The sequence below is a fragment of the Panthera leo genome, chromosome D3, assembly GCF_018350215.1.
Source record: "Panthera leo isolate Ple1 chromosome D3, P.leo_Ple1_pat1.1, whole genome shotgun sequence".
Taxonomy (NCBI): domain Eukaryota; kingdom Metazoa; phylum Chordata; class Mammalia; order Carnivora; family Felidae; genus Panthera; species Panthera leo.
In genome coordinates this window covers 69,531,663-69,555,608 of record NC_056690.1, presented here as the reverse complement: position 1 = coordinate 69,555,608, position 23,946 = coordinate 69,531,663, and the positions used below count along the sequence as shown (strand labels likewise).

Below are 23,946 nucleotides of genomic sequence, written 5' to 3'. Positions count from 1 at the left end.
ACTAAAGGGTTACTACAGTGTGACAGCATGGGGCGGGACCCCATAGTTTATCCTCATAGAATATTTCTCTGCAGTCAATTTCTCAGTTAATTTGCTGCATGAGCCAAATAGCCAAAATTCCTTTTTTTGTATATGTTGGTGCCATAATTAGAGAATTAGGGGGTGTAGAAAAATTAGAGGTTAATGCCAATGACAAATATAGAACTGGGTTTTTTTCTTATAAAGGTCATTAGATACTAAAGTAAAGATTGGTTTTCCTAAAGACATTTCTAATTCTAATAAAGGCAATCAGAAGTGAATTTAAGCTACTTTCTAAAACGATACTGTATCAGAATAACCCAGATTTGGATATAACATTTTGCCAGCAACTGATGTTTAGATGAAAGACTGCTTCTCTGTAAAGGGTTCACCTCCAATCCCGGGGTGAATCTAACATTGTAAGAGGAAATACTACTGATAAAAATATTTTTTCATTTTGAAAAATCTGTAAACTACACCTTTGTTTATAGAAAGATGCTTGTATTAGTCACTGTAATATTCAGCTGTGGATAAAAATTTGTGGAAATAAATACTTTTGAATAAAGTGGTGTGCCACATCTAAATGAACTTTAAAACTCTGCGGGTATCTATTGGCTGAAAAGTTTATTTTTAATGCCTGCTTGAGAAACTTCATTCCAGGGCCCCCTACGTCCAAACATGCACCATGATCATTTAAACACGGGGTTGGCAAGCTTCAGCCCACGCGTTGGATGTGGGGGAAAACTCTCCCTGGAAAATAGACTTATTGAGCAATTACTTTAAAGCTACAGAATTCAAACAAGGTAGTTTGGTGTAGGAAGACCAGTAGATCCATGGTACAGGGCACAGAGCCCAGAGAGTGACTCAGTCCTTTGTATAACTTTGCACATGGCATTAAAAAATAGTGGGAAAATATAAGATCTGTGTGGAGGAGTTTATAATGTAAGTGAAACAATGACAACCTGGAGAAATTCTATCACATTTACAGATCGGAAGACTCAATACCACAAAAGCGTTGTCAGTTGTCTCCAAGTTGATCTACGTACAGAATCAAAAAATCTCAACAGTTTTTTGGTGAAAATTGACCAGCTAATTCTAAAATTGACATAGAAATGCAAAGACCCGGGGATAAGGAAAACCTTCCTTCAGAGAAAGGGAAAACTTTCCTGACGAGCGTCAAGACTTAGTATAAAACTTCAGTAATTAAGATGTGTGGAAAAGGCACAGATAGACAAATTGGCCAATGGAACATCGTAGCCCGGAAACAACACTTATACAGAAGCACGGGTGCATTTCTTACCTACGGGAGCACACACCAAAACGCCCTGGAAATCTTTGAAAGCTACATCACAGTCCCACCCATAGGTATAGAAATAAGGCTTCTCTGGGGATGGTGCCCTTCAACACCCATCACCAGGAACCGCTATGAAGTATTTCATGACACACAAATACTGGTCAGTAAAAAGTTACCTCTGAAACCCAACTTCCAACCTGAGAACGGGCTCCCCCTCTTTTCTGAGTGGCTGAGGGAAGAATAAACTCTTCAGGACAGCTTTCACCTCATACCCAGAGAGGTCTAGGCTTACCATCAAGACCTCAACACGAAAACCGTCTGCAAAGAGCCAAAATTTCATACAGGACACACTTAACGACTTAGAGTTGAGAAAGAAAAGCAGCCCGACATCCGGGACCTGGTCTTGCCGTTAGAGCGAGGCCTGGGTGGCGTGAGAAGGAGGACGGGCCCTACAGTGTCTCCCTTCACACCAAGTCTCACAAAACAACAGACAGGGTCGCTCTCTGAATAAGTGAGACAACACGAGACCACTTGGTAGTTCTAAGCACGAAGACAAGACCACTGGCAAATCACACGCTGCCACGCCTGTCCTCTCCCAGCTAACAGGAGTGAATGCAACTTCACCAGCTGCCATTAGTCCAGCTCAGACCCGCCTCCTCCTGGATAGGCTTATATTACCCAAAGACTTGTTCCTACTTCCAGACAGCACCCAACTCAGAGTGAAGCCCTGCTTCTCTGGACTCTCCCCAAATCACCTAACCACCTCCTAATACCCTCTCACTGAGATGCCTCTCCACCCCCTAAGCCCTGCCCCTGCTGAGTGATCTCCCTTGTTGCAGCCTGTATCAAAGCCCGCACAGAACCGCTCAAACAAGGGTGTGTTCCAGGAGGAGTCTGGCTGAAGGGCATCAACATAGTGTTTCTCCCCATCCACCAACATGAGCAATTTGCAGAGTAAAATTAGAACCAAAGAAGTATAGACATGTGCCTATGGCTATATCACTAAGTGTAATTCTAAGCCTTGGTAAGGATGTAGACACTGCAAATAACTTTTAACACGTGGAGGAGAAAAACACAGATATGTATCCTTCACCTCAGTTTGTGACAATGTCTTAAGGTTATTACAATACACCAAGATTTGCGGCAAACTTGAGAAAGTTCAGCAAATCGGCATCTATTTCGGTCTACATTTCATTTTTTAAAAATGTTTATTCATGGGGCGCCTGAGTGGCTCAGTAGGTTAAGCGTCCGACTTCGGCTCAGGTCATGATCTCTCGGTCCATGAGTTCGAGCCCCGCATCATGCTCTGTGTTGACAGCTCAGAACCTGGAGCCTGCTTCAGATTCTGTGTCTCCCTCTCTGTCTGTCCCTCCCCTGCTCACACTCTCTCTCTCTCTCAAAAATAAAGATTAAAAAAAACTTTTTTAATATTTATTCATGAGTGAGAGAGAGGGAGAGAGAGAGAATGAGAGCAGGGGAGGGGCAGAGAGAGAGAGGGAGACACAGAATCCGAAGCAGGCTCCAGGCTCCGAGCTGTCAGCACAGAGCCCAACATGGGGCTCAAACTCATGAACCACAAGATCATGACCTGAGCTGAAGTCTGACACTTAACCGACTGAGCCACCCAGGTGCCCCTACATTTCATTTCTGATGTGCTTGTTTAGTAACTTGAACTTTCTGACGAGTAGGTATTTGTTGTGAAGGCAAAACCACACCAGAGGTAATAATTGCCTTTTTAATGATCAAAAATTGAAGTTGTCACCAAAGCAGATTAACAGTGAGCACATATGTAATATTCCAAACTACTGAAGATTAGCAAACTCTCTTCTGTCATTCAAATTCATATGCTCATTTTGAAAATTTTTTCTATCTCCTAATGACTTCACCAGCTCTCCCTAGTTTCCATTACTGAAACTACTAAGGCCATTGCTGCTTAAGCTACCATTAATTTTGAGTATTATAGGATGTTTAAGTATAGGAAAATTATCCAGAAAATGTGGGAGATAAGGCTGAGGCTTAATATTTATGAAATCTTAATTAAATCTTAATATTAGAATTTACAGGTTTACAATAGAGTGGCTGATTTCCAGTTTTATACTAAGCTACTTGTTTTTCCCCAAAAATAAGTACAGAAATAATACATTAAAAAAAAATACTGAAAGCTAAATGTCTAAGACTTTACATCTCATGAGAGGTTTCGTGTCTAGGCCAAAAAAATTATAAAATAACTAATTTGGATATCCATACTTAGTGTAATATATATTGGCTGTATGGCTAAACATGAAAAGGACTACATATTTTAGAAAATAATTTGTTTCAGATAATTTTGGGGCTTACTTGAAAGATCCTTTTGCATTCTTATATTGAGAAAGTTAAAAACCTATAATAAAGTTATAAAAACAAAATAATAAACAACCATACACTCTTGATTTAGATTCCCTAATTGGTAATATTTTGCCATATTTGCTTCCTCTCTTTCTCTGTCAGTATATTTGTATGCATTTTTTTTTTTCTGAGTCACTGGAAAATGAATTGCAGACATCCTTATTCTTCACCACAGCTGCTCCTAAGAAAAGAGGACAATCTCCCACATTTCTACAATAAAATTAACATCAGGAAAAGTAATGTCAATACAACTATCTCATATAACTTATATTAAAGTTCCTCCCAAATGTCCCAATTCTGTTCTTTTGAGTTGCTGTTTTTTTGGTTTTTTTGTTTTGTTTTATTTTGCTTTGGAGTTTTTTGGTTTGTTGTTGCTGTTGTTTTTTAGAGTAGTTGCTTTTAACCCAGTTTCCAATTAGAGATCCCACATTGCATTTGACTGTTAATCCCTAGTTCCTTTAATACCAGCCTTTTTTTTTTTTTTTTTTCCACAACATCGATATTTTTGAAGACTTTAGGTCAGTTGCTTTGCAGAACACCTCTTCATTTGGATTCATCTGATTGTTTCCTTAGGATTACATTCCAGTCAGACATTTTTTGGAGAGATCCCACATGGGTGAGGTTGTGTCCCCAATGCTCCAAGGGGATGTATGGTGTTAGCTTCTCCCATTATTGGTGATGTTAAGCTTTGTCATTTGGTTAAGGTGGTAATATTCCCAAGATTTCTCTTTTGTGAGGGTACATTTTCCTCTTCATGATACTCTGAGACTATGTAAATGCCCTTACATATATTTACAGGTTCTTATATATGTAAACCATTTACCCAAGGGTTTTAGGATCTATCGATTTTAGTGACATTTCTTTTTTGTTTGTTTAATGTGTATATTTTTGAGTCAGAGAGTGAGTGGAGGAGGGGGAGAGAGAGGGGGAGACACAGAATCCAAAGCAGGTTCCAAGCTCCAAGCTGTCGGCACAGAGCCCCACGTGGGGCTTGAATCTGTAAACCGTGAGATCATGACCTGAGCCGAAGGCGGACGCTCAACTGACTGAGCCACCCAGGCACCCTGTTTACCCATTTTAAATAAATGTTGACATTGAATTCAGTAACAAATGTGAGCAATTGCACAGTACCTTTTGTCTAACCAGAGGACACTGCTGAAGCAGAACTCTTGGTTGACAGGGAGTGCAAAATGCCAGAGCTCCAACTTCTCATTCATGGGCTAAGCTATACAAATCCAAATTCATCATAGCAACTTAGAGAGGTCAGTATGCAATATGAGAGGGTAGGTTGCATGAAAGTCTGTGTAATTGCTAATACAGGGCTTCGTGCCTGACACTGAAGGTCACTTACCCAACAGCCTTTTCCAGTTTTCATCCTTACTGGCAGAGCCTGCTTTCCAAGATAGAAATTGAAAAACACAGACCTGTTTTTCCAGCCACTTTTGCAACTACAGCATGGGCAAACAACCCAATTCTGGCCGACGAACAGAAGAGAAAATGTCCCTTCTTGATAAAGACATGGTAAATACTCACCTTCCTCTCTTTGAACATGGTTTTGTGCAGACATGATGCCTACAGCTGTAACAACTAAAAGCCTGAGTGCTTGATGACATGGTAATGCTTGGAGGCTTCTTGTTATGTGAAACAATGAAAACTTTATTGTGTAAGACAGTTTAAGTCAAGTCTTCTGTCATTTGCAGCCTAAACCATCCGAACCAATAATTAGCCCTAGAGGAAAAAATAAGCCTTGAACACGGGAACTATAATGGCAAAAAAATACTAACACTGGGTTACTAGCTGTCACACCCAAATCAAGTTTGAATGCCCCAAGGTTTCCACTATATGCAATGAAATAACTTAACTCCTGTGCATCTGCAATGGTACTTGCTCTGTATCATCTTTGAGAACATTTAAAAAATTGTCACTCAAATCGTTTCCTGTCGGAACCCTGGTCAAGAAAAGGTAAATATCTAGTACTGACTCATTGCCTCACCTCTCCATCTGCCTGAAACCACTTTATCTCACCCACACCTCCTCCCTTGCAGAAAAAGGCTTATAAACCTTCTGAACCTGAGCCATCATACACTGAAAGTAACAGGATTTCTTCCCAAATACTGTATTTCTTCCTCTAAAGAAGATTCACTTAACATTCACCTTTCATTTTGTACAACATATGCCTTAGCTAATGATACCTGTCCTCTCTTCTACCCTACTCCTCTATTCTATATCCTGTAAATGCCAAAGACAATACGGGCCTGGGGCATTCGAGGATCAGGGCTCAAAATTCTAATTCAGCAATTTTCTAGATTTGAGGCCTTAGCAAGTTCTTTAGTTTCTCTGGGCCTACGCTTCTTCATTTATAAAATGAAAAAGAAAAACAAAACAAAACATCTATCTCCTGGGGTTGTAGAATGACCCTCAGAATTTGTCCGATGTGTAAAAATTGTATATTATTCCATTTTATGTAATTATTGTACCACCTGGGTATAAGAATTATAAACAATGTAAGTGCCTGGCACAATGCTGGGCACACAGTATCCAAAAAATGGTAGCTTTTATTACAACTCTCTGTTAATCATCAGAAAATGCAGGTGTAAAATATCATCTAGCAGGTGGGATGCTTTGACCTCAGTCAGAATTCTATTGACTATATACATTTGTTGTGAAAAAGTAGTTTGCCTTTTTTTTTTAAAGTTAGTAACTCTCAGAACGTACCTATGTATTAAATCGACTATCAATTTCCAGCATTCACACAAATTAAAGTAACAGGAGAAAAGGAATAAATCTGAGGGTCTTTTTAGTTTTACAGCTAATGGCAGTTTGGGTTACAAGAAGGTATATACTTGCACAATTCAACCAATTTAAGATTTGCACATGTGACCACATGGAAACTCTGCCTTAAGCAAAGCTGTAAATGTTGATGTCTAACGTGACATGAGCCAAGTGTTCATGGACTTAAGAGTATAACTTAACCCTCTCATCTGCCATTTCACTTTCCTCCATTTTCAGTTACCCAAAGTCACTTGTGGTCAACCAGGGTCCCCAAAGCAGATGATTCTCCTTCTAAGGTGTCAGAAGGTCAATGGTAGCCTAAGGCTGTGTCACAATGTCTAGACCTTTACCTCACTTGACTTCATCAGGTAGACATTTGATCACCTCACATTATCACAAGATATTTTGAGAGATAAAGACCACATTCAGATAACTTTTATTACAGTATGCTGTGTGCTATTGTTAATCTCTTACTGTACCTAAATTATAAACTTTATCATAGGTATGTACATATAGGAAAAAAAAACATAGTATATATAGGACTTGGTACTACTTAGTTTCAGGCATCCCCTAGGGATCTTGGACCGTATCTCCCTCCCCTCTCCCCGTAAGCAGGGGAGGAGTCCCTGAGGGTTCACAGAAAACCTCAAGGCAACCCAAGGCAGCTTCCCAGGCATAGGAACCTGGCCCACCCCAGAGCCCTGTGGCTGCGCCTCCGCCAGCCTGGTGTCCTGTTCGCCCCGGTCTCAGTCAGCTCTCAGCACACACTCCATCACCTGGTTCCTAGAACTCAGATTGCGCAGTGGTCACGTCATCATCGACCAGGGCTCACAGTTACAGCGGCAGAGGCCTTCCTAAAGCTCCCTCATCTCCAGCCTACCCGCTGCCCCTAATCTCCCGACTCCCGGTCCCCAGCCCCACTTCGCCAGACACATTTTCATAATCTTTTCAGGCTCCGGGCTAGCGGCATCGCCAGCAACGGGGCCTGATCATATAAGGAAAATACTGCGAGCTCATCGGGGGCTATATCGGGGACTCGGGGCTTCCCTGCCCTAAGACACTCACTACACTCCCTCGGACGCCAACCTCCCCACCCCACCACCCTGCTCCGCCCGCCAACTGGCTTCCAGTCCCAGGGTCTCTCTCAAACCCAGGGGCCTAGGCCTCCAGCGGTCCGCGCAGCCGCACTCCGCAGCCAGCCAGCCAGCCCCAGCCAATCCGCTCGTGCCGTCCTCCACGCCCTGCCCACCCCCCAATTTCCGGCCAGTGCGGGCCAGCGCCCCCCATTCCTCTGGCCCCTTCCGCCTTGTGGCTGTCTCGGCGTCGGGATACCTGGTCCAGTGATGATGAAGATTTGCTGGGGGATGAAGGGGAACATTAATTACAGGGGCGAGTAGAGGGGCCAGGGATAGGATGGACAGGGTAGAGTCAAATCATCCTCTCGCTTTAGAGGTAAAATCTTTAAAAGCAAAAATGTGAGGGGGAGATGCGCTGGCAAGGGACGCTCTTTGCTGCAAGGCCCGGCTGCTGGCAGAGTTGTGGTTCCCACGCTAATGCGCAAAGAGGGTGGCGTGTTGTCTAAAAGGAAATAAGCTCCCTCCAGGCAGAGGCCGCAGCCAACCAGCCGGCCGGGCCCGCGAAGTGAGTGAAAGGGCGAGGGCGTGGCTTCGTGGGGCACCGCCCTCACGTCCTTAAGTTGGGGTGTGGGCGGGCGCGCCTCTGCGTCGCTGGAGGGGGAAGTCTGCGCCGCGTCTCGCTCGCCGCCATGGCCCTTCTCCGAGGTGAGCGCCGCTAGGGTCTTATCGGCGGCAAGGGGATTTGCTAAAAAGCCCAACCAGAAGGGATTGGTCGGGCCTAGGAGAAAACGTGCTTGTAAGGCACTAGCGACAGCAGGGCAGTTTCCCCTGAGGGTTGAGGACAAGATTTGCCAGCTTCTGAGCTTGAAGGTCAATACCGTTCTTTGCGTAGACCCCGCCCCACCCCGTTAGAACTGGGGCGGTGCCTTAAGCACCCGGCGGTCTAGGGCAGGGGATTGCATCGCGGAGGAGCCGCAGCCTCTGACTTGGTCCGGGGTGGGGAAGGTTTATGGGGAGGAATTGATGGTCTCTTAGGGTCATTTCTGCCCCAGTGACCTGCTCCACCAGATGTGTGGTGGTATTCTGTTGGAAGACCAGCTTGCTCCCTTTCCCTTCCATTACTTTAGATTGACTGACTCCAGGAAAGTGCAGTCACTGAGTACATAAATACTAGGGTTATTAACTTTAAAATATATATATATATGTAAACTGCCTTCTTATAACAAATGGTCGCAGTCAGTGGAATTTTAACTTTAAGGAACAAGAAGAACCAATCCCCCAGTTTTTTATGAACACACATCCCAGTGCTTGGTAGGTGGTTGCTCCCAAGGAAGAGTTGTCTCACTATTTGGCTTTGTTGGCAATGTTTGTGTATCCCTTCTAGGCACCTAAGTATGGCTGCCAAATGACTTCAGAAACAAGTGGGTGCTTTTAGCAGCAGTTGTTCTTAGTTTGTTCTGATTGCTCTTAGTTGATTTGGTTATATGAATTAATATTTACCTAACAGGGTGACAGAAAGGAAGGTGGAGTTAATCCTTTGCCTTCTAGTGGCTTTCCACCCCCCCCCCCCCCCCCCCCGCCCCGTGCTGTCATATCAGCACACCTGGCAAGCCCTTTGGCAACCAGTGACCTTTTCACTATCTCTGTAGCTTTGCCTTTGCCAGATGTCATGTAGTTGAAATCCTGCATTATGTAGCTCTTTTAGGTTGGCTTCTCTCACTTTCCAATGTGCATTTAAGCTTCCTCCATGTGTTTTCATGATCTGATAGCTCATTTATTTTTATTGCTGAATAATATTCTGTGGTATGGATGTGCCACATCCATTCACCTACGGAACAACATCTTGGTTTCTTACAAGTTTTGGCAGTTATAAATAAAGCTGCTGTGAACATTCATGTGTAGGTTTTTGTGTGGACGGAAGTCTTCAACTCATTTGTATAAATACAGAGGAACAGTGATTGCTGGATAATACGGGTAGAGTATGTTTTGTTTTATAAGAAACAGCCAAAATGTCTTCCATAGTGCCTGTATTTTGCATCTGGCAGCAACGAAATTTTTGTTCTGCATCCTCACCAGCATTTGGTGGTGTTAGTGTTTTGGATGTTAGCCATTCTAATACTTTTATAGCAGTATCAACTGTTATTCTAATTTGTACGTCCCTAATGACATATGATCAGCATATTTTCATATGGCTACTTGCTATCTTTATATCATCTTTGGTGAGGTATCTATAAAGATTTTTTGCCCACTTTTTAATTGGGTTGTTGGTTTTCCTGTTGTTGAATTTTAAGATTTATTTTTGTATTTTGGATACCAGTCCTTTATTAGATAAGTGTCTTGTAAATATTTGCTCCCAGTTTGCAGCTTGTTCTTGTCATTTTTCTTTAACGTGTCTTTCGAAGAGCAAAAGTTTTTAATTTAAATGACATTCAACTTAATCACATTTTTCTTTCATGAATCAGACTTTCGGTGTTGTATTTAAAAAGTTATTGGGGCACCGGGGTGGCTCAGTGGGTTAAGCCTCTGGCACTTGATTTCGGCTCAGGGCATGATGTCACGGGTCATGAAATTAAGCCCCCGTTGGAGCCTGGAGAGCAAAGTTTGCTTGGGATTCTCTCTCTCCCTGTCTCTCTGTTCCTCTCCCAAGGGCTTGCTTGCACACGCATGCGCACATGCGCTCTCTCTCAGTCTCAAAATAAAGAATAACATTAAAAGTTATCACCAAGCCTGAAGGCACCTAGATTTTATCCAGTATTCTCTTCTAGAAGTTTTATAGTTTTTCATTCTACATTTAAGTCTATGGTCCATTTTTAAAAATGTTTATTCATGTTGAGAGAGAGCACGCACATATGCACACACAAGCAGAGGAGGGGACGCAGAGCCTGATGCAGGGCTCAATCCCACGAACCGTGAGATCATGACCTGAGCCAAAACCAAGACATGGATGCTTAACAGACTAAGCCACTCAGACACCCCAAGTCTGTGATCCGTTTTGAGTTAGTTTTTATGAAAAGTTTAAGGCTGTGTCTGGTTTTGTTTTGCTTTGTTTTGTTTGCACGTGGGTGTCCAGTTCTGTTGAGAAAATAAGTAAAATTATACACCATAAGATGGCCCACAGGACTAACATAAATTCTAGTTCCTAGCTTAGAGACTCTTCCAGGTTCTTCCTGCCCTGCTTGCCACGCACCAAATACTACAAACGCGGAATGCGGTTGTAACAGACGATAAATTGTCTCCCATGCTTGTGCTCAGGACTCAGATCTCTGGAGAAGGATCTCCTCTGAGCCTGCCAATGTAAAATAAAACTCCGATCCACCAAGATCTCCCAGTGCCGCTTGTTTTTTCTGACAGTGATCCAGCCTGGTTCTGTGACAGTTCCAGGGCCATTTGCTGAAAAGACTACCCCTTAATCCATTGAATTGCTTTGTTCCTTTATCAGACTTGGTTCCCCTATCAGACCTTGTCAGACTTTGAGGTTCTGACCCTTTGTTATTTTTCCTGTTCTTCCGATTGGATAATTTGTTTTTACCTGTGTTCCAAGTTACTGAATCTTTTTCTTTTCCTTTTTTTTTTTTTTTTTTTTAATGTTTATTTATTTGTGAGAGAGAAAGAGACAGAGTGCCGGCAGGGGAGGGGCAGAGAGGGGGAGACACAGAATCAGAAGCAGGCTCCAGGCTCTGAGCTATCAGCACAGAGCCCGACAATGGGTGGGCTTGAACTCACGCACCGTGAGATCATGACCCAAGCCAAAGTCAGACACTTAACGGACTGAGCCACCTAGGCGCCCCTGAATCTTTCTCCTTTTATTTCCATTCTTCTGTTAAGCCCATTCAGTGGATTTTTTATTTCAGATATTTTTCAGTTTTAGAATTTCCATTTTGATTTATAGTTTCTATTTTTTTACCGTTTATTATGAGCATATTTTCCTTTATATCCTTGAGCACAGTTACAATAGAGAGTTGCTTTAAAATCCTGTCTTTTAATTCTAACATTTGGGTCATGTTGGGGTTGGTCTCTGTTGATTGTCTTTTCTCTTGAGAATGAATCATATTTTCTCATTTCTTCATATGTGCAGTAATTTTGGATTGTAGCATGGACATTGCATATGAAACATTGTAGAGGCCGAATACTGTCATATCCTTTCCAAATGTGTTGGTTTATTGATTGTTTGGTTGGCTGTTTATTTTTGCAGGCAGTTGATTTGGCTGAACTCAGACAGCAAACTCTGTCTCCCCTGTAGAGGGCAATAGCTCAAATCTCAGTTCAGTTAGCCTTAGCTAAGGTATAGATGCGTGGTTAAGGGGTCAGACAGATATTTAGGCAGAGTTTATATGTATATGATTTGGGCTCCCCCTGTGGTCCTCTCCTTTCCCAGATTCATTCTCATTTACCAGTGGCTGTGGTTGGCCATGAACTCAGTTCTCTGAATCGTCAAGCCAGTGAGATTGTGAGTTTCTGAGTTCTAGCCATTCACATAGTGTGGACTGCTTGCCTTCAAGTCGGAGGCTATAAACAGGTTGAATGCTCACCCTGTACTGTTCCTTTCTTCCATATCTTCTCCACATCTGCCCAGTTTTGTTCATTCTCCAACGCCTTCAGGTAGTCATTTTTCTGTATTGCCACTGTTATCTGCAGGAGAGTTGGTCAGGTAGCATACTAGGCCATGACCACACACAGGCTGTAATGAAATTAGGAAGAAGACATGGGAAGGCAGAAGAAAAATGAAATAAAACACCAGTATAAAAATAGGTAGAGGGGTGCCTGGGTGGCTCATTTGGTTAAGCGTCTGACTCTGGATTTTGGCTCAGGTCATGATCTCATAGTCCTGAGATTGAGCCTTGCATTGGGCTCCACTTGGAGCCTGCTTGGGATTCTCTCCCTCTCCCCCTCCCCCTCCCCCTCCCCCTCCCCCTCCCCCTCCCCCTCCCCCTCCCCCTCTGCCATTCCCCTACTTGGGGCTTGCTTACGCTCTCTCTCTCAAAAAAAAAAAAACAAAGTAGAGACTGTTAAGTGACAAGAATTAGAAGACATTTGCAAAAATTCAGGAAGGTATAGTGGCACAGAATAATCTATCAGAACAAAATATTTGTCATACCCTGAACTAATATTCATGGTCTTGTAAATACCTGAATAGTCTATCTGTAAAGAACTCATTGGATCTGTTCTAAATTATAGTTGATTATGTTACTCCTAACTCCTAACATTCTTTTGGACTGTGGGTTTCTCAAAGTAGCAATGAAAGGAGAAGGTGAAGTTTTTTTTTTTAGGGTAGGTTTAATTTGTTCCATGGAAAGATGTCATCTCCACTAATATAAACAGGAGAATTGTACTTAAAAAATTTTTTTTTCAACATTTTTTATTTATTTTTGGGACAGAGAGAGACAGAGCATGAACGGGGGAGGGGCAGAGAGAGAGGGAGACACAGAATCGGAAACAGGCTCCAGGCTCCGAGCCATCAGCCCAGAGCCTGACGCGGGGCTCGAACTCACGGACCGCGAGATCGTGACCTGGCTGAAGTCGGACGCTTAACCGACTGCGCCACCCAGGCGCCCCAGGAGAATTGTACTTAAATAGCAGGAATGGTATAATGTTTGTATTGTCTCAATTCCAGGTTAATATCTTGGCACAAGCCCATTGTTAAAAGCCCCATAATTTCTTGGCAAAATGTGGAAATGTGAGCACAGATTGTTTTGGAGTATACCAGTGTATACGTATACTAGTGTGTACGAAGCGCCAAGCATGAGATCTGTCATGTATTAAGTGCCACCTGTATGTGCCTCTGAAATATTTACCTTGCAGGATTGTTGGGAAGATTAGATAGTATACGAAAAGTGATAAAGTGTCGGTGCCTAATAAGCGTTAGTGTAATGAAACTATTATAATGGATGTGCAAGTTTTGCGTCACCCAACTCTAGTGGACATCACATCATCAGAGACTTATGTAACTATAGCAGATTGGAGGGGAGAGGTGACAGTAGAGTGTCTTGGGAAAGGACAGTTTTTATTTATTCGCACCAGGACATCGGTTGGATTGATAGTAATACCATAAATTTATAGTGCTAGTTTACATTAATACATGTATAGATAATGCCCCTGTTTTCTTTGCAGTTAGATCAAATGCAGGAAATTTTGTTGTATTCTAAGTAGCGCATTTTAATAGGATACTGGCAAACTAGAAATCCTTTAGAAGAAAGCAGGGAGAACTAATGTCAAATAAAGAAGTGTGGAAAGATGCTTTTTGTTTACTTAGGGAAAATACGTGTTTTTTATCTACTTAGGGAGGGAGTCTTTAGATCCGGGATATTTTACAGGTTAGTGGACTCCAGATCTGGAGGGGATGCCCATGTAAAAGGTGATCTTTTTTGCCCACTTTATTCTAAGGCTAAAAGATAATAGTTAATATGATTTGGAATTTGTAATGGAGTCATCCTGTGGCTCCAAAAGGAAAGGCGTGTATAGTTCACATTCAAAGCATCATAAATTCTAGAAACTATTTGGGATGCATTTGGGTTGAACTCAGATTGTTGGATTGAAGACTTGGTGAGAGGAGCCAGTTCAGTATGAGGAAAAATCATACTTCAGGTTGTCCGTTCACACAGTGGACTATGAAAGTTTTCTAGCAGAGGAATTTTTTTTTCTGTCTCTTGTCAGGAATTTCCTGTGGGGTGAGTGGTTGGCCTGAAACCTCAAAAAGAATTTCTAGTGTGGAGATTCGTTGGTTCTATGACTAGGCAACATACTTCAGCACATCAAAGAAACATTGCAGTTTTAGACAAATGTTTCTAGCATCATAAGTCACCAGAGGCTAAGAACGCAGAGTGGATTTATGTTCCAGCACGCAGTATATAGTTCTTGGTGCCAGCATGTAGGTACTGCTCCAACCGATAACCCCTAAGACTGCTTCCAGGAGTGTGACCCGTTCTGTGTATTATTATGCGACAAAAATTTTCAGTTATCTAATTGAAAATGGTGCCTTAGATACTAAGGTTTCACAGTGTGATTATTTAAATAAAGCATGTTAGGGACACTGGCTATTCAAATCTCTCCTCATTCCAATAGGTGTCTTCATCGTGGCTGCTAAGCGAACGGCCTTTGGAGCTTACGGAGGTCTTCTGAAAGACTTCACGGCTATTGACTTGACTGAATTTGCCGCCAAGGCTGCTTTGTCTGCGGGCAAGGTCTCACCGGAGACCATTGATAGTGTCATTGTAGGCAATGTCTTACAGGTTAGTAGGGCAGAAGGGAGGTGTTCATTCTTGTTGCCGGATGTTATTAAAAAATAATGTCTTTAACATGTCTCGCTGATGAACTAGTTAATAATAGTTAAAGGTATTTATGATTTAAGTAATCCTCTGACTCTACAAGCAATGGCATTTATAATTCAAAGCCACATATAATTTGGGAGCTATCTGTCTGTCTCATTGGGGTTATATTTCATTGCTTCTTAAATATTAGATTCATTTCCTTGACTCATCTCAAGTTAATTGGTTCTCTCTGTATCGACTAAGGAGGGTAGAAAACCCAGTCCACACAACACATCTCCTATGAATTCTTAAATCGTAGGAGCTCGGTCAGTATTTTTTGTGGGAAATAAGAAGTTCCTCTACCTTCTATCTTTCTGTGTTATGGAATACATACTAGGTCATTCATTTGCAGATAATGAAAACTGTGTATTCCTTCCTGGCGTGGCCAAGAGGTGAGGGCTCCTTTTACCCAGCCTTCATCGGTTTGACAGAAGTGCTACATGGAATGCATCTCTGCTGAGAGTACTGAGGCTCTGTCGCTGTTCTGCTGGCTCAGAAAGTGGTTGTTCCATACAGGAGAGGCAGGCTGAGAAGACTGGAGGCTGCTATGACCCCCTTCACCAAGTGCTCAGCTCGTAGGGTGGGGATAAGGCTCAGAAACAGGTGTGCAGTTATTTCCACCCCCAGCTCTAGAGCCATGACTCAAGAGATTTTGCTTCTACCCAGAACGGGTTTTGTTTGCAGTGGAGGATAGAGGACTTGATTCATTTTTGTGGCAGAATACTATTCCATTGTATGGAATACTGCATTTTGCTTGTCCATTATTCATTATTCTGTTGATCTTAATGTGTGTTATGACTTCATTAACATGAAACTCTTGGCCAGCAGCGCTATAACTAGTGCCTGGTTGAAGTTTCTCTAACACGTATTTTTTCCCTGCTGTCTTCTACTTAGGCACGCTAGACAGCATTTCAGCACTCTGCTTGGGGTTATTTTGAATAGCACAATCACCAACAGAAGCCACAAAAATGCAAACACACACACACACACACACACACACACACAAAACCCTTGGCACTAAGTAGACTGCAGAAAGGACATCTGTTTATAACATGAGAGCTAAGACAAGAAGGCCAAGTGTCCCCTTGTTCATCCTCAGCTGGGAAAGTGTGTATCACATTAGACAACTACAATTTTCCTCCACCCTGTACATGTCTGGAAATAACCACAAAAGTGCCACAGGTATTGATTTGGGGGTTACAAATACATTTTAACAATTAGGTGAATTTGCAAGTATGGAATCTATGAATAATGAGAATCGACTGTATTTTGAACTTCTCCATATGTGTTTTGAGAGGTACTAAAGGTACTAATGTATTGTGTTCTAAGAAACTGTAATATATGCAAATAGCTTTATTATAAGGAATAATTAAATGAGTTCCGGAGGTCAAAAGGTATAAATAAACTTCCAGCTATAAAATAAGTAAGTCTTGAGGATATAATGAACAGCATGATGACTATAGTTAATAATACTGTACTGCATATTTGAAAGTTGCTAAGAGAGTAAATATTAAAAGTCCTTGATGGGAGAAAAACGAACAAAGGCCAATTTTGCTGCTGCTCCTAGTCTCAGGCAGAATTCCTGAGGCCTACAGATTATAACACTCCTACAACTCCTTCAAGGACTTCCTTTCATGTTTTATCACTATAGCTGTGCTCTTAAGTGTTACTTACCTCTGATAACTGTAAACACCCTCCCCCCAGGATATATGTTAGCAATCATCTTTCAAACTTGTGGCCCAGTGATCTCCATCTAAAGGGTCTCAAGACTAATGTGTTACTAGACAGTAGTAAAGAACATTATCTTAACAGCAGCCAGCCCCTCAGGGTCCTGAAAGCCTTGCTTCCAAATTCCTTAGAGTCTTAACGCTATCCCTGACTTCCACTAACTAGAAGTATATAATCAGTCACTCCTCACAACGCCGGTGCAGCTCTTTCTGCCCACGGGTCCTATCCATGTGCTTTAATAAAAGCACCTTTTTGTACCAAAAACGTGTCAAGAATTCTTTCTTGCCTGTTCACTCTCCGCCCCACATCAGTCCTCATCACAAGAAAAAACATTTTTGTAACTGCATACGGTAACAGATGTCAACTAGACTTACTGCGGTGATCATTTTCCAATACCTACAAATATCGAATCCTTTTGTTGTACGCTTGAAACTAATACAACATTATATGTCAGTTACACCTCAATTGAAAAATAAAACAAGAATAATTAGGAACTTTTTTTAAAAAGGTAAGCTCTGAGTAAGATTTATGGAATGTAAAAAGCCAGAAGAAACCCTAGAGATTTTATAGAACTCCAGGCCTCTCTTAACACATAAGGAAACCTTATGTTTCAAGAAATTTCAAAGAGTTGAGCCGGGTGATCTATAACAATCCTGGGCTAGAATGCAGATCCCCTGACTTCTAGTTCCATGTTCCTTCTCCTGTACTGAACTCTTCCCAGCAAATCTTGGTGTTAAAAGGGACTTAAAGTCATTTCGTGGGACCACTTAGAGAACACGCTACCAAAAAAAAAGAAAGAAAAAATGTCAGTGGGAATTTGTTGAATTTTATTGTGAAAATTTTCAAACCTATACAAAAGATAAAAGAATACTACAGTGAGGGGCACCTGGGTGGCTCAGCTGGTTAAACATCACACTCTTGCTTTCAGCTCAGGTCATGATCTCATGGTTTGTGTGTTCGAGCCCCACATCGGGCTCTGTGCTGACAGTGCAGAGCCTGCTTGGGATTCTCTCTCTCCCTCTCTCTCTTTGCCCCTCTCCTGCTCACGCACATTCTTTTCTCTCTCTCAAGAACAAATAAATAAAAAAAAATTTTTTTTAAAGAATAATACAGTGAACACCCTAAAATTCCCTTTACTTTGATGGGCCAGTTCTTTACATTTTGTCAAATTTGCTTTAGCAAATTTGCTTTAGCAAATTTTAGCATTTTAAAGCAGGGGAAGCAGTGGTCTAGGCCCACTTCTTACTCTTCTGACCAGTTGTTCATCTCTCGCCTTCCTCTATCATCAGGTCTCTGCCTCAGTTTCTCATTATAATCCCCTGAATGTTTTTAAAAGTATCTACTGATGCCTCGCCTGTAGCCTTTCTGGTTTAATTGCTTTGGTTAGGATCTTGAGCATCAGTATGTTAATAAAGCTTTCCCGGTTATTCCAGTGTGCGGCCAAGGTTGAGAACCACAGCCTCTGATACTTTCTCTGTTAAGGAACATACTATTTTGAGATAACCTATTCTATTTTTAAACAGCTCCAATTGTTATAAATTTCTGTCTTGTATTAAGGACTTAATATAAGGGTTTCTCATACTTTGTTTAAAAACCAACTAACCAAGTTACAGTTTTTATTCAAATAATAAACACACGTATTATATAAAATACACGGTATCTATATGCATTGCATCCTACCTTAGAGTCCCATAGTTTATAATGTTTGATACATTGCCAACATTTCCATATATTTTGTCCTGCTTCTTAATGCTGAGATTTACAGAGGAAAGTCTTTTTCATTTCCTTTGTTCCAGAGTTCTTCAGATGCTGCATACATGGCCAGGCATGTTGGTTTGCGTGTGGGAATCCCACAAGAGACCCCAGCTCTCACTGTTAATAGACTCTGTGGCTCTGGTTTCCAGTCCATTGTGAGTGGATGTCAGGTATGGGCAACATTTTATTATTTCTCTGAAATTATGTTAAAAACTATTGGAAGAAATACCCTACCACAGTTGTAACACTGTAGGTTTTTATTTTATGGTGCTTATTAGAAGAGGTCAATACTTGATTTTTCTTGGAAAAGAGTTCACAGGAAGAAAATAGTTTCTTAAAAGTGATTAGCAGATCTTTGAAGACATGCTAAATGGAATAAGCCATTCGCAAAAGGACAAATACTGTATGATTGCACTTATATGAGTAATCAAATTCATAGAGACAGAAGGCGAAACAGTGGCCGCTGGGGCTGGGGGGCAGGAGAGAATGAGGAGTTAGTGTTTAATGGGTACTGAGTTTCAGTTTGCAAAGATGAAAAGATTTCATGAGATGAGTAGTGGTTGGTTACACAACAGTGTGAATGTACTTAATGAACTATACACTTAAAATTGGTTACAATGGTGACATTTTTTTAATTTTTTACTTTTTAAAATTTACATCCAAATTAGCATATAATGCAACAATGATTTCAGGAGTAGATTCCTTAATGCCCCTTACCCATTTAGCCCATCCCCCCTCCCACAACCCCTCCAATAACCCTCAGTTTGTTCTCCATATTTATGAGTCTCTCCTGTTTTGTCCCCCTCCCTGTTTTTATATTATTTTTGTTTCCTTTCCCTTATGTTCATGTGTTTTGTCTCTTAAAATCCTCATATGAGTGAAGTCGTATGATATTTGTCTTTCTCTGACTAATTGCACTTAGCATAATACCCTCCAGTTCCATCCACATAGTTGCAAATGGCAAGGCTTCATTCTTTTGGATTGCCAAGTAATACTCCATTGTATACATATACCACATCTTCTTTACCCATTCATCCATCGATGGACATTTGGGCTCTTTCCATACTTTGGCTATTGTTGATAGTGCTGCTATAAACATGGGGGTGCATGTGTCCCTTCGAAACAGCACACCTGTTTATCCCTTGGATAAACACCTAGTAGTGCAATTGCTGGGTCGTAGGGTAGTTCTATTTTTAATTTTTTGAGGAACCTCCATACTGCTTTCCAGAGTGGCTGCACCAGCTTGCATCCCCATACAATAATAACTCTTACGTTATGTGTTTTATCACAATTTTTTTAAAGGCTAATCATGACCTGTTATTTTGACCGAGGGCTTCCTATGTGCCTGACCTATGCTAGATTTACATTGAATATCTCAGTCTTCATAGCCATCCCTTGTGGCAAGAACTATTAATATTCCCATTTTACCGGCAAGGAAACTGATCTCTAAGGTTACTAAGTCATAGAGGCAGAACTTGAACCCAGGTCTGTGAGAGTTCCCTGTGAGGCAGTTTGAAACACTGAATAAAGACTATAAGGCTAGGAAGAGAGTTGGAGCATTTAGGGGATGATAAGAAATGTATTCCTTTGGGAGAGGAGTTAAGATGGAGAAAATTGGTTTTTCTCATCCCTCAAACACAACTGTATTGTGATCAAATCACTCGGAACACCCAGCAAACCGATCTGAACACTGTCAGAAGGATCTGCACGGTTGGAAGGAGACAGCGTAGCAGGTGTGAGGTGCATGGGAGTGAATTGGGGGAGAGGAAAATGGCAGCGCCATGGATGGGGAGGAGCCCTTTCCATGGAGAGACAAAAAGGAGAGAAACGGGTTGAGAGAGTGCGGCGTCAGATTCACACAAGACAAAAACCTCTCCGGACCACGGACTGGGGAGCGAGGGGTACTGAGCATCACGGTTTTTTTGCCAACAGCGTGTGGAGCTCAAACTCTGAGGTTTTGGAAGTGCGTGACTTTCTCTGGAGTGGAGCTGTGGCCGGCGCTCCTCGGAAGAAGGAGGAAGGGGGCCCTGGAGTGCACAGTGTGGTGTGGGGATCTGAGAACATTCCCCTTCCTGGAGTACATTTGCAGGAGGGTATATTGCCTCCCCAAGGACAAAACCCCTGCAGGCGCCAGCAGAAGGCCTTTTATAGGAAGGGGACAGAGCGCAGATAACTTGCTTGCTGCTCTTTGCAGTGCTGCACCATAGATTGCAGGCACCGTGCAGGCATGGGACTGGTTTTCAGGGACAAAGGACATCAGACACAGTGTGGAGAGGCTCTACTCCAGGGGAGAGGAGCGGGTCCACGTGGTGCCAGGTCCTTTAAGATTTCCGGTTTTAAATCCCGGCCACGTGCCAAAGCTGTGGTGCGTGGAGCCCTGACAGCCCTTGCCCTTCTGCCAGGGCTTCCTGAACAGCGGGTTCTGAGATCCCCTGTCCGGGGACGAGAGATTGGGGTGATGCCATTTTCCCCTTAACACCAACGTGGGGACTTCGGAGAGAAACACGGTGGCCCCCCAGTGGAGGCGGGACCCACTTACACCAAACCCCGCCCCCCTGTGCCTTGCAACTGTGTGTTTACTGGGGCAGCGCAGACTCTGAGCCAGCGCAGTGGGCCTCTCCTCCGGAAGAACAGCACAGACAGTAGCCCACAGGCACCAGATTAGGAAACATGCGGTGCTTCAGAGCATCACCTGCAGTTCTGGTGGAAACAGGGCCAGGCTTACTTTTTTTTTTTTTTTTTTTTTAATTTTCTTTTTTTTTAAAGTTTCTTTTTTTTAATTTTCTTCTTTGGAATTGGGCTTATAGTTTTTTCTTTGTTCGTTTGTTATTTTTCTCTTCTTTTTGGATCAAGCTTTTTTTTCATTTTTGTTTCTTATTTGTTTGTTTTTCTTTAGAATGAGGCTTATAGTCTTGATTGTCTCTGTTTTTTTTTCATTCCTTTTCATTCACTCATTTATTTATTTATTTTTGGAATCAGGCTTTTGTTTTTCTTGTTTTCCAGGCTTATTTTAACAACAAATCAAAACATACCTAGTTAAAGGTCCAAACACTCCCTACTGCAATCTAAGAGGAGCTCTGCAGAGGACCGACCAGTGGGAAAGAGCAGCCAAAACGCAACAGCAGAGTGCACACAGCATACATCAGAAACACTTCTGGAAGGGTTTCTCCTGAAGTGTCCAGGCGTTGAACAGTGTACAACCCCTTTTTAGTATAACATCACTCTCAAGTGCAAGAAACTAACAAGCTTTCAAAACATGCAAAAGACAGGAACTTAGCCAGAATGACAAAATGGAGCAATTTTCCCCAAAAGAAAGGTCAGTAAGAAATCACAGCCAGGGACTTGCTTAAAACAGCTATAAGTAATATATCTGAACAAGAGTTTAGACCAACAGTCATAAGACTACCAGGGGGGCTTGAATAAAGCATAGAAGACACTGTAGACAACCTTCCTGTAGATATAAAAGACCTAAAAACTAGTCAGGCTGAAATAAAAATGCTGTAACTGACATGCAAAACAAACTGGATATAGTGACAATGAGGGTTGAGGAAGCAGAGGAGAGAATAGGTGATATAAAAGAAAACATTATGGAAAATAATGAAGCTAAAAAGAAGAGGGAAAGAAAACTGTTAGATCACAAAGGTAGATTTAGGGAACTCATTGATTCTACAAAGGGAAACAATGTCCCTATGATAGGAATCCCAGAAGAGGAGTGGGGAAAAGTGGCAGAAGGTTTATTTGAACAAATTATAGCTGAAAGCTTCCCTAATCTTAGGGGAAGGAAACAGGCATTCAAGTCCCTGAGGCACAGAGAACTCCCCTCAAAATCAACAAAACATTCAGCCCCACGACATACAGCGAAACTTGAAAAATAGAGAATTCTGAAAGAAGCTAGGGACAAAAAATGCTTAACCTACAAGGGTTGACACGTAAGGTTAGCAGCAGACCTATCCACAGGAAGTTGGCAGGCCAGAAGGGAGTGTCAGGAAATATTCAATGTGCTGAATGGGAAAAATATGCAGCCAAGAACTCTTTATCCAGCAAGGCTGTCATTCAGACTAGAAGAAGAGATAAAGAGTTTCCCAGACAAAAACTAAAGGAGTTTAGTTTGTGACCATTAAAGCAGCCCTACAAGAAATTTTAAGGGGGACTCTTTGGAGAAAAAAAACAAAGACCAAAGCAACAAAGACGAAAGGATCAGAGAACATCACCAGAAATGCCAACTCTACAGGTAATACAATGACACTAAATACATATCTTTCAATAATCACTCTGAATATAAATGGACTAAATGCGCTAATCAAAAGATACAGGGTATCAGAATGGATTAAAAAAAAAAAAAGATCCATCTATATGCTGCCTACAGTAGACTCATTTTAGACCTAAAGACACCAGCAGATTGAAAGTGAGGGGATAGAGAACAAACTATTATGCTAATGGAGATCAAAAGAAAGCCAGAGTAGCCATACTTACATCAGACAAACTAGGTCTTACTTATTCATTCACTCCATTCATTTACAAATGATTATTTTTGAGAGAAAGCATGAGCGAGGGAGAGACAGAAAGAGAGGGGGACAGAGGAACTCACGCAGGACTTGCACTTACAAACCATGAGATCATGACCTGAGCTGAAGTTGGACACTTAACTGACTGAGCCACCCACGTGCCCCAAAGACAAACTAAATTTTAAAACAAAGACTATAATAAGAGATGAAGAAGGGCATTATATCATAATTAAGGGGTCTATCCCTCAAGAAGATCTAACAATTGTAAATATTTATGCCTTCAACTTGGGGGCATCCAAATGTATAAGTCAATTAATAACAAACACAAAGAAACTCATTGATAATAATACCATAACAATAGGGGACTTTAACACCCTACTTACAACAATGGACAGATCATCTAAGCAGAAAATCAACCAGCAAACAATGGCTTTGAATGACACACTGGACCAGATGGACTTAAAAGATATATTCAGAACTTTTCATCCTAAAGCAGCAAAATTCACATTCTTCTCAAGTGCACATGGAACATTTTTCAGAATAGATCACATACTGGGTCACAAATCAGCCCTTAACAACCATGCATATTTTCGGATCCCAACGCTATGAAACTTGAAGTCAACCACAAGAAAAAATTTGGAAAGCCCTAAAGAACATCCTACTAAAGCATGAATGGGTTAAGCAGAAAATTGAAGAAATTTAAAAATACATGGAGGCAAATGAAAATGAAAACACAACGGCCCAAAACCTTTGGGATGCAAAAAGGCAGTTCTAAGAGGCAAGTTTATTGGAATTCGGGCCTTTTTCAAGAAGGAAGAAAGGTCCCAAATACACAACCTAACCTTACACCTAAACGAGCTAGAAAAGGGATAGCAAAGGGTGCCTGGGTGACTCAGTTAGTTGAGTGTCTGACCTCGGCTCAGGTCATGATCTCACCGTTTGTGGATTCAGGCCTCGCATTAGGCTCTGTGCTGACAGCTCACAATGTGGAGCCTGCTTCAGGTTCTATTTCTCCCTGTCTGCCCCTTTCCCACTCACACTCTCTCTAAAAAATAAATAAATATTTTTTAAAAATTTTCTCAAATTAAGAAAAGGAACAGCAAATAAAG

General features: G+C 41.8%; 1 protein-coding gene and 2 non-coding genes across 4 annotated transcripts in view; 1 reads left to right on the top strand and 2 right to left on the bottom strand.

Moving 5' to 3' along the window:
- Nucleotides 1-7,210: 7,210 nt before the first annotated feature.
- Nucleotides 7,211-7,293, bottom strand: LOC122204306. The gene has a single exon (XR_006195602.1).
- Nucleotides 7,294-7,371: 78 nt separating this feature from the next.
- On the bottom strand, nucleotides 7,372-7,512 carry LOC122204310. Its single transcript, XR_006195606.1, has one exon.
- ACAA2 (acetyl-CoA acyltransferase 2) overlaps nucleotides 7,505-23,946 on the top strand; it is a 34,400-nt gene continuing 17,958 nt past the window's right edge. For both annotated transcript variants that reach the window (XR_006195164.1, XM_042910199.1), the window contains exons 1-3: nucleotides 7,505-8,250; nucleotides 14,605-14,771; nucleotides 18,374-18,502. Coding sequence is in view for 1 of the 2 variants with exons in the window: in XM_042910199.1 (XP_042766133.1) it covers nucleotides 8,235-8,250; nucleotides 14,605-14,771; nucleotides 18,374-18,502 (312 nt within the window). In the remaining variant the exon portion in view is untranslated. The remainder of the gene's footprint in view (nucleotides 8,251-14,604; nucleotides 14,772-18,373; nucleotides 18,503-23,946) is intronic.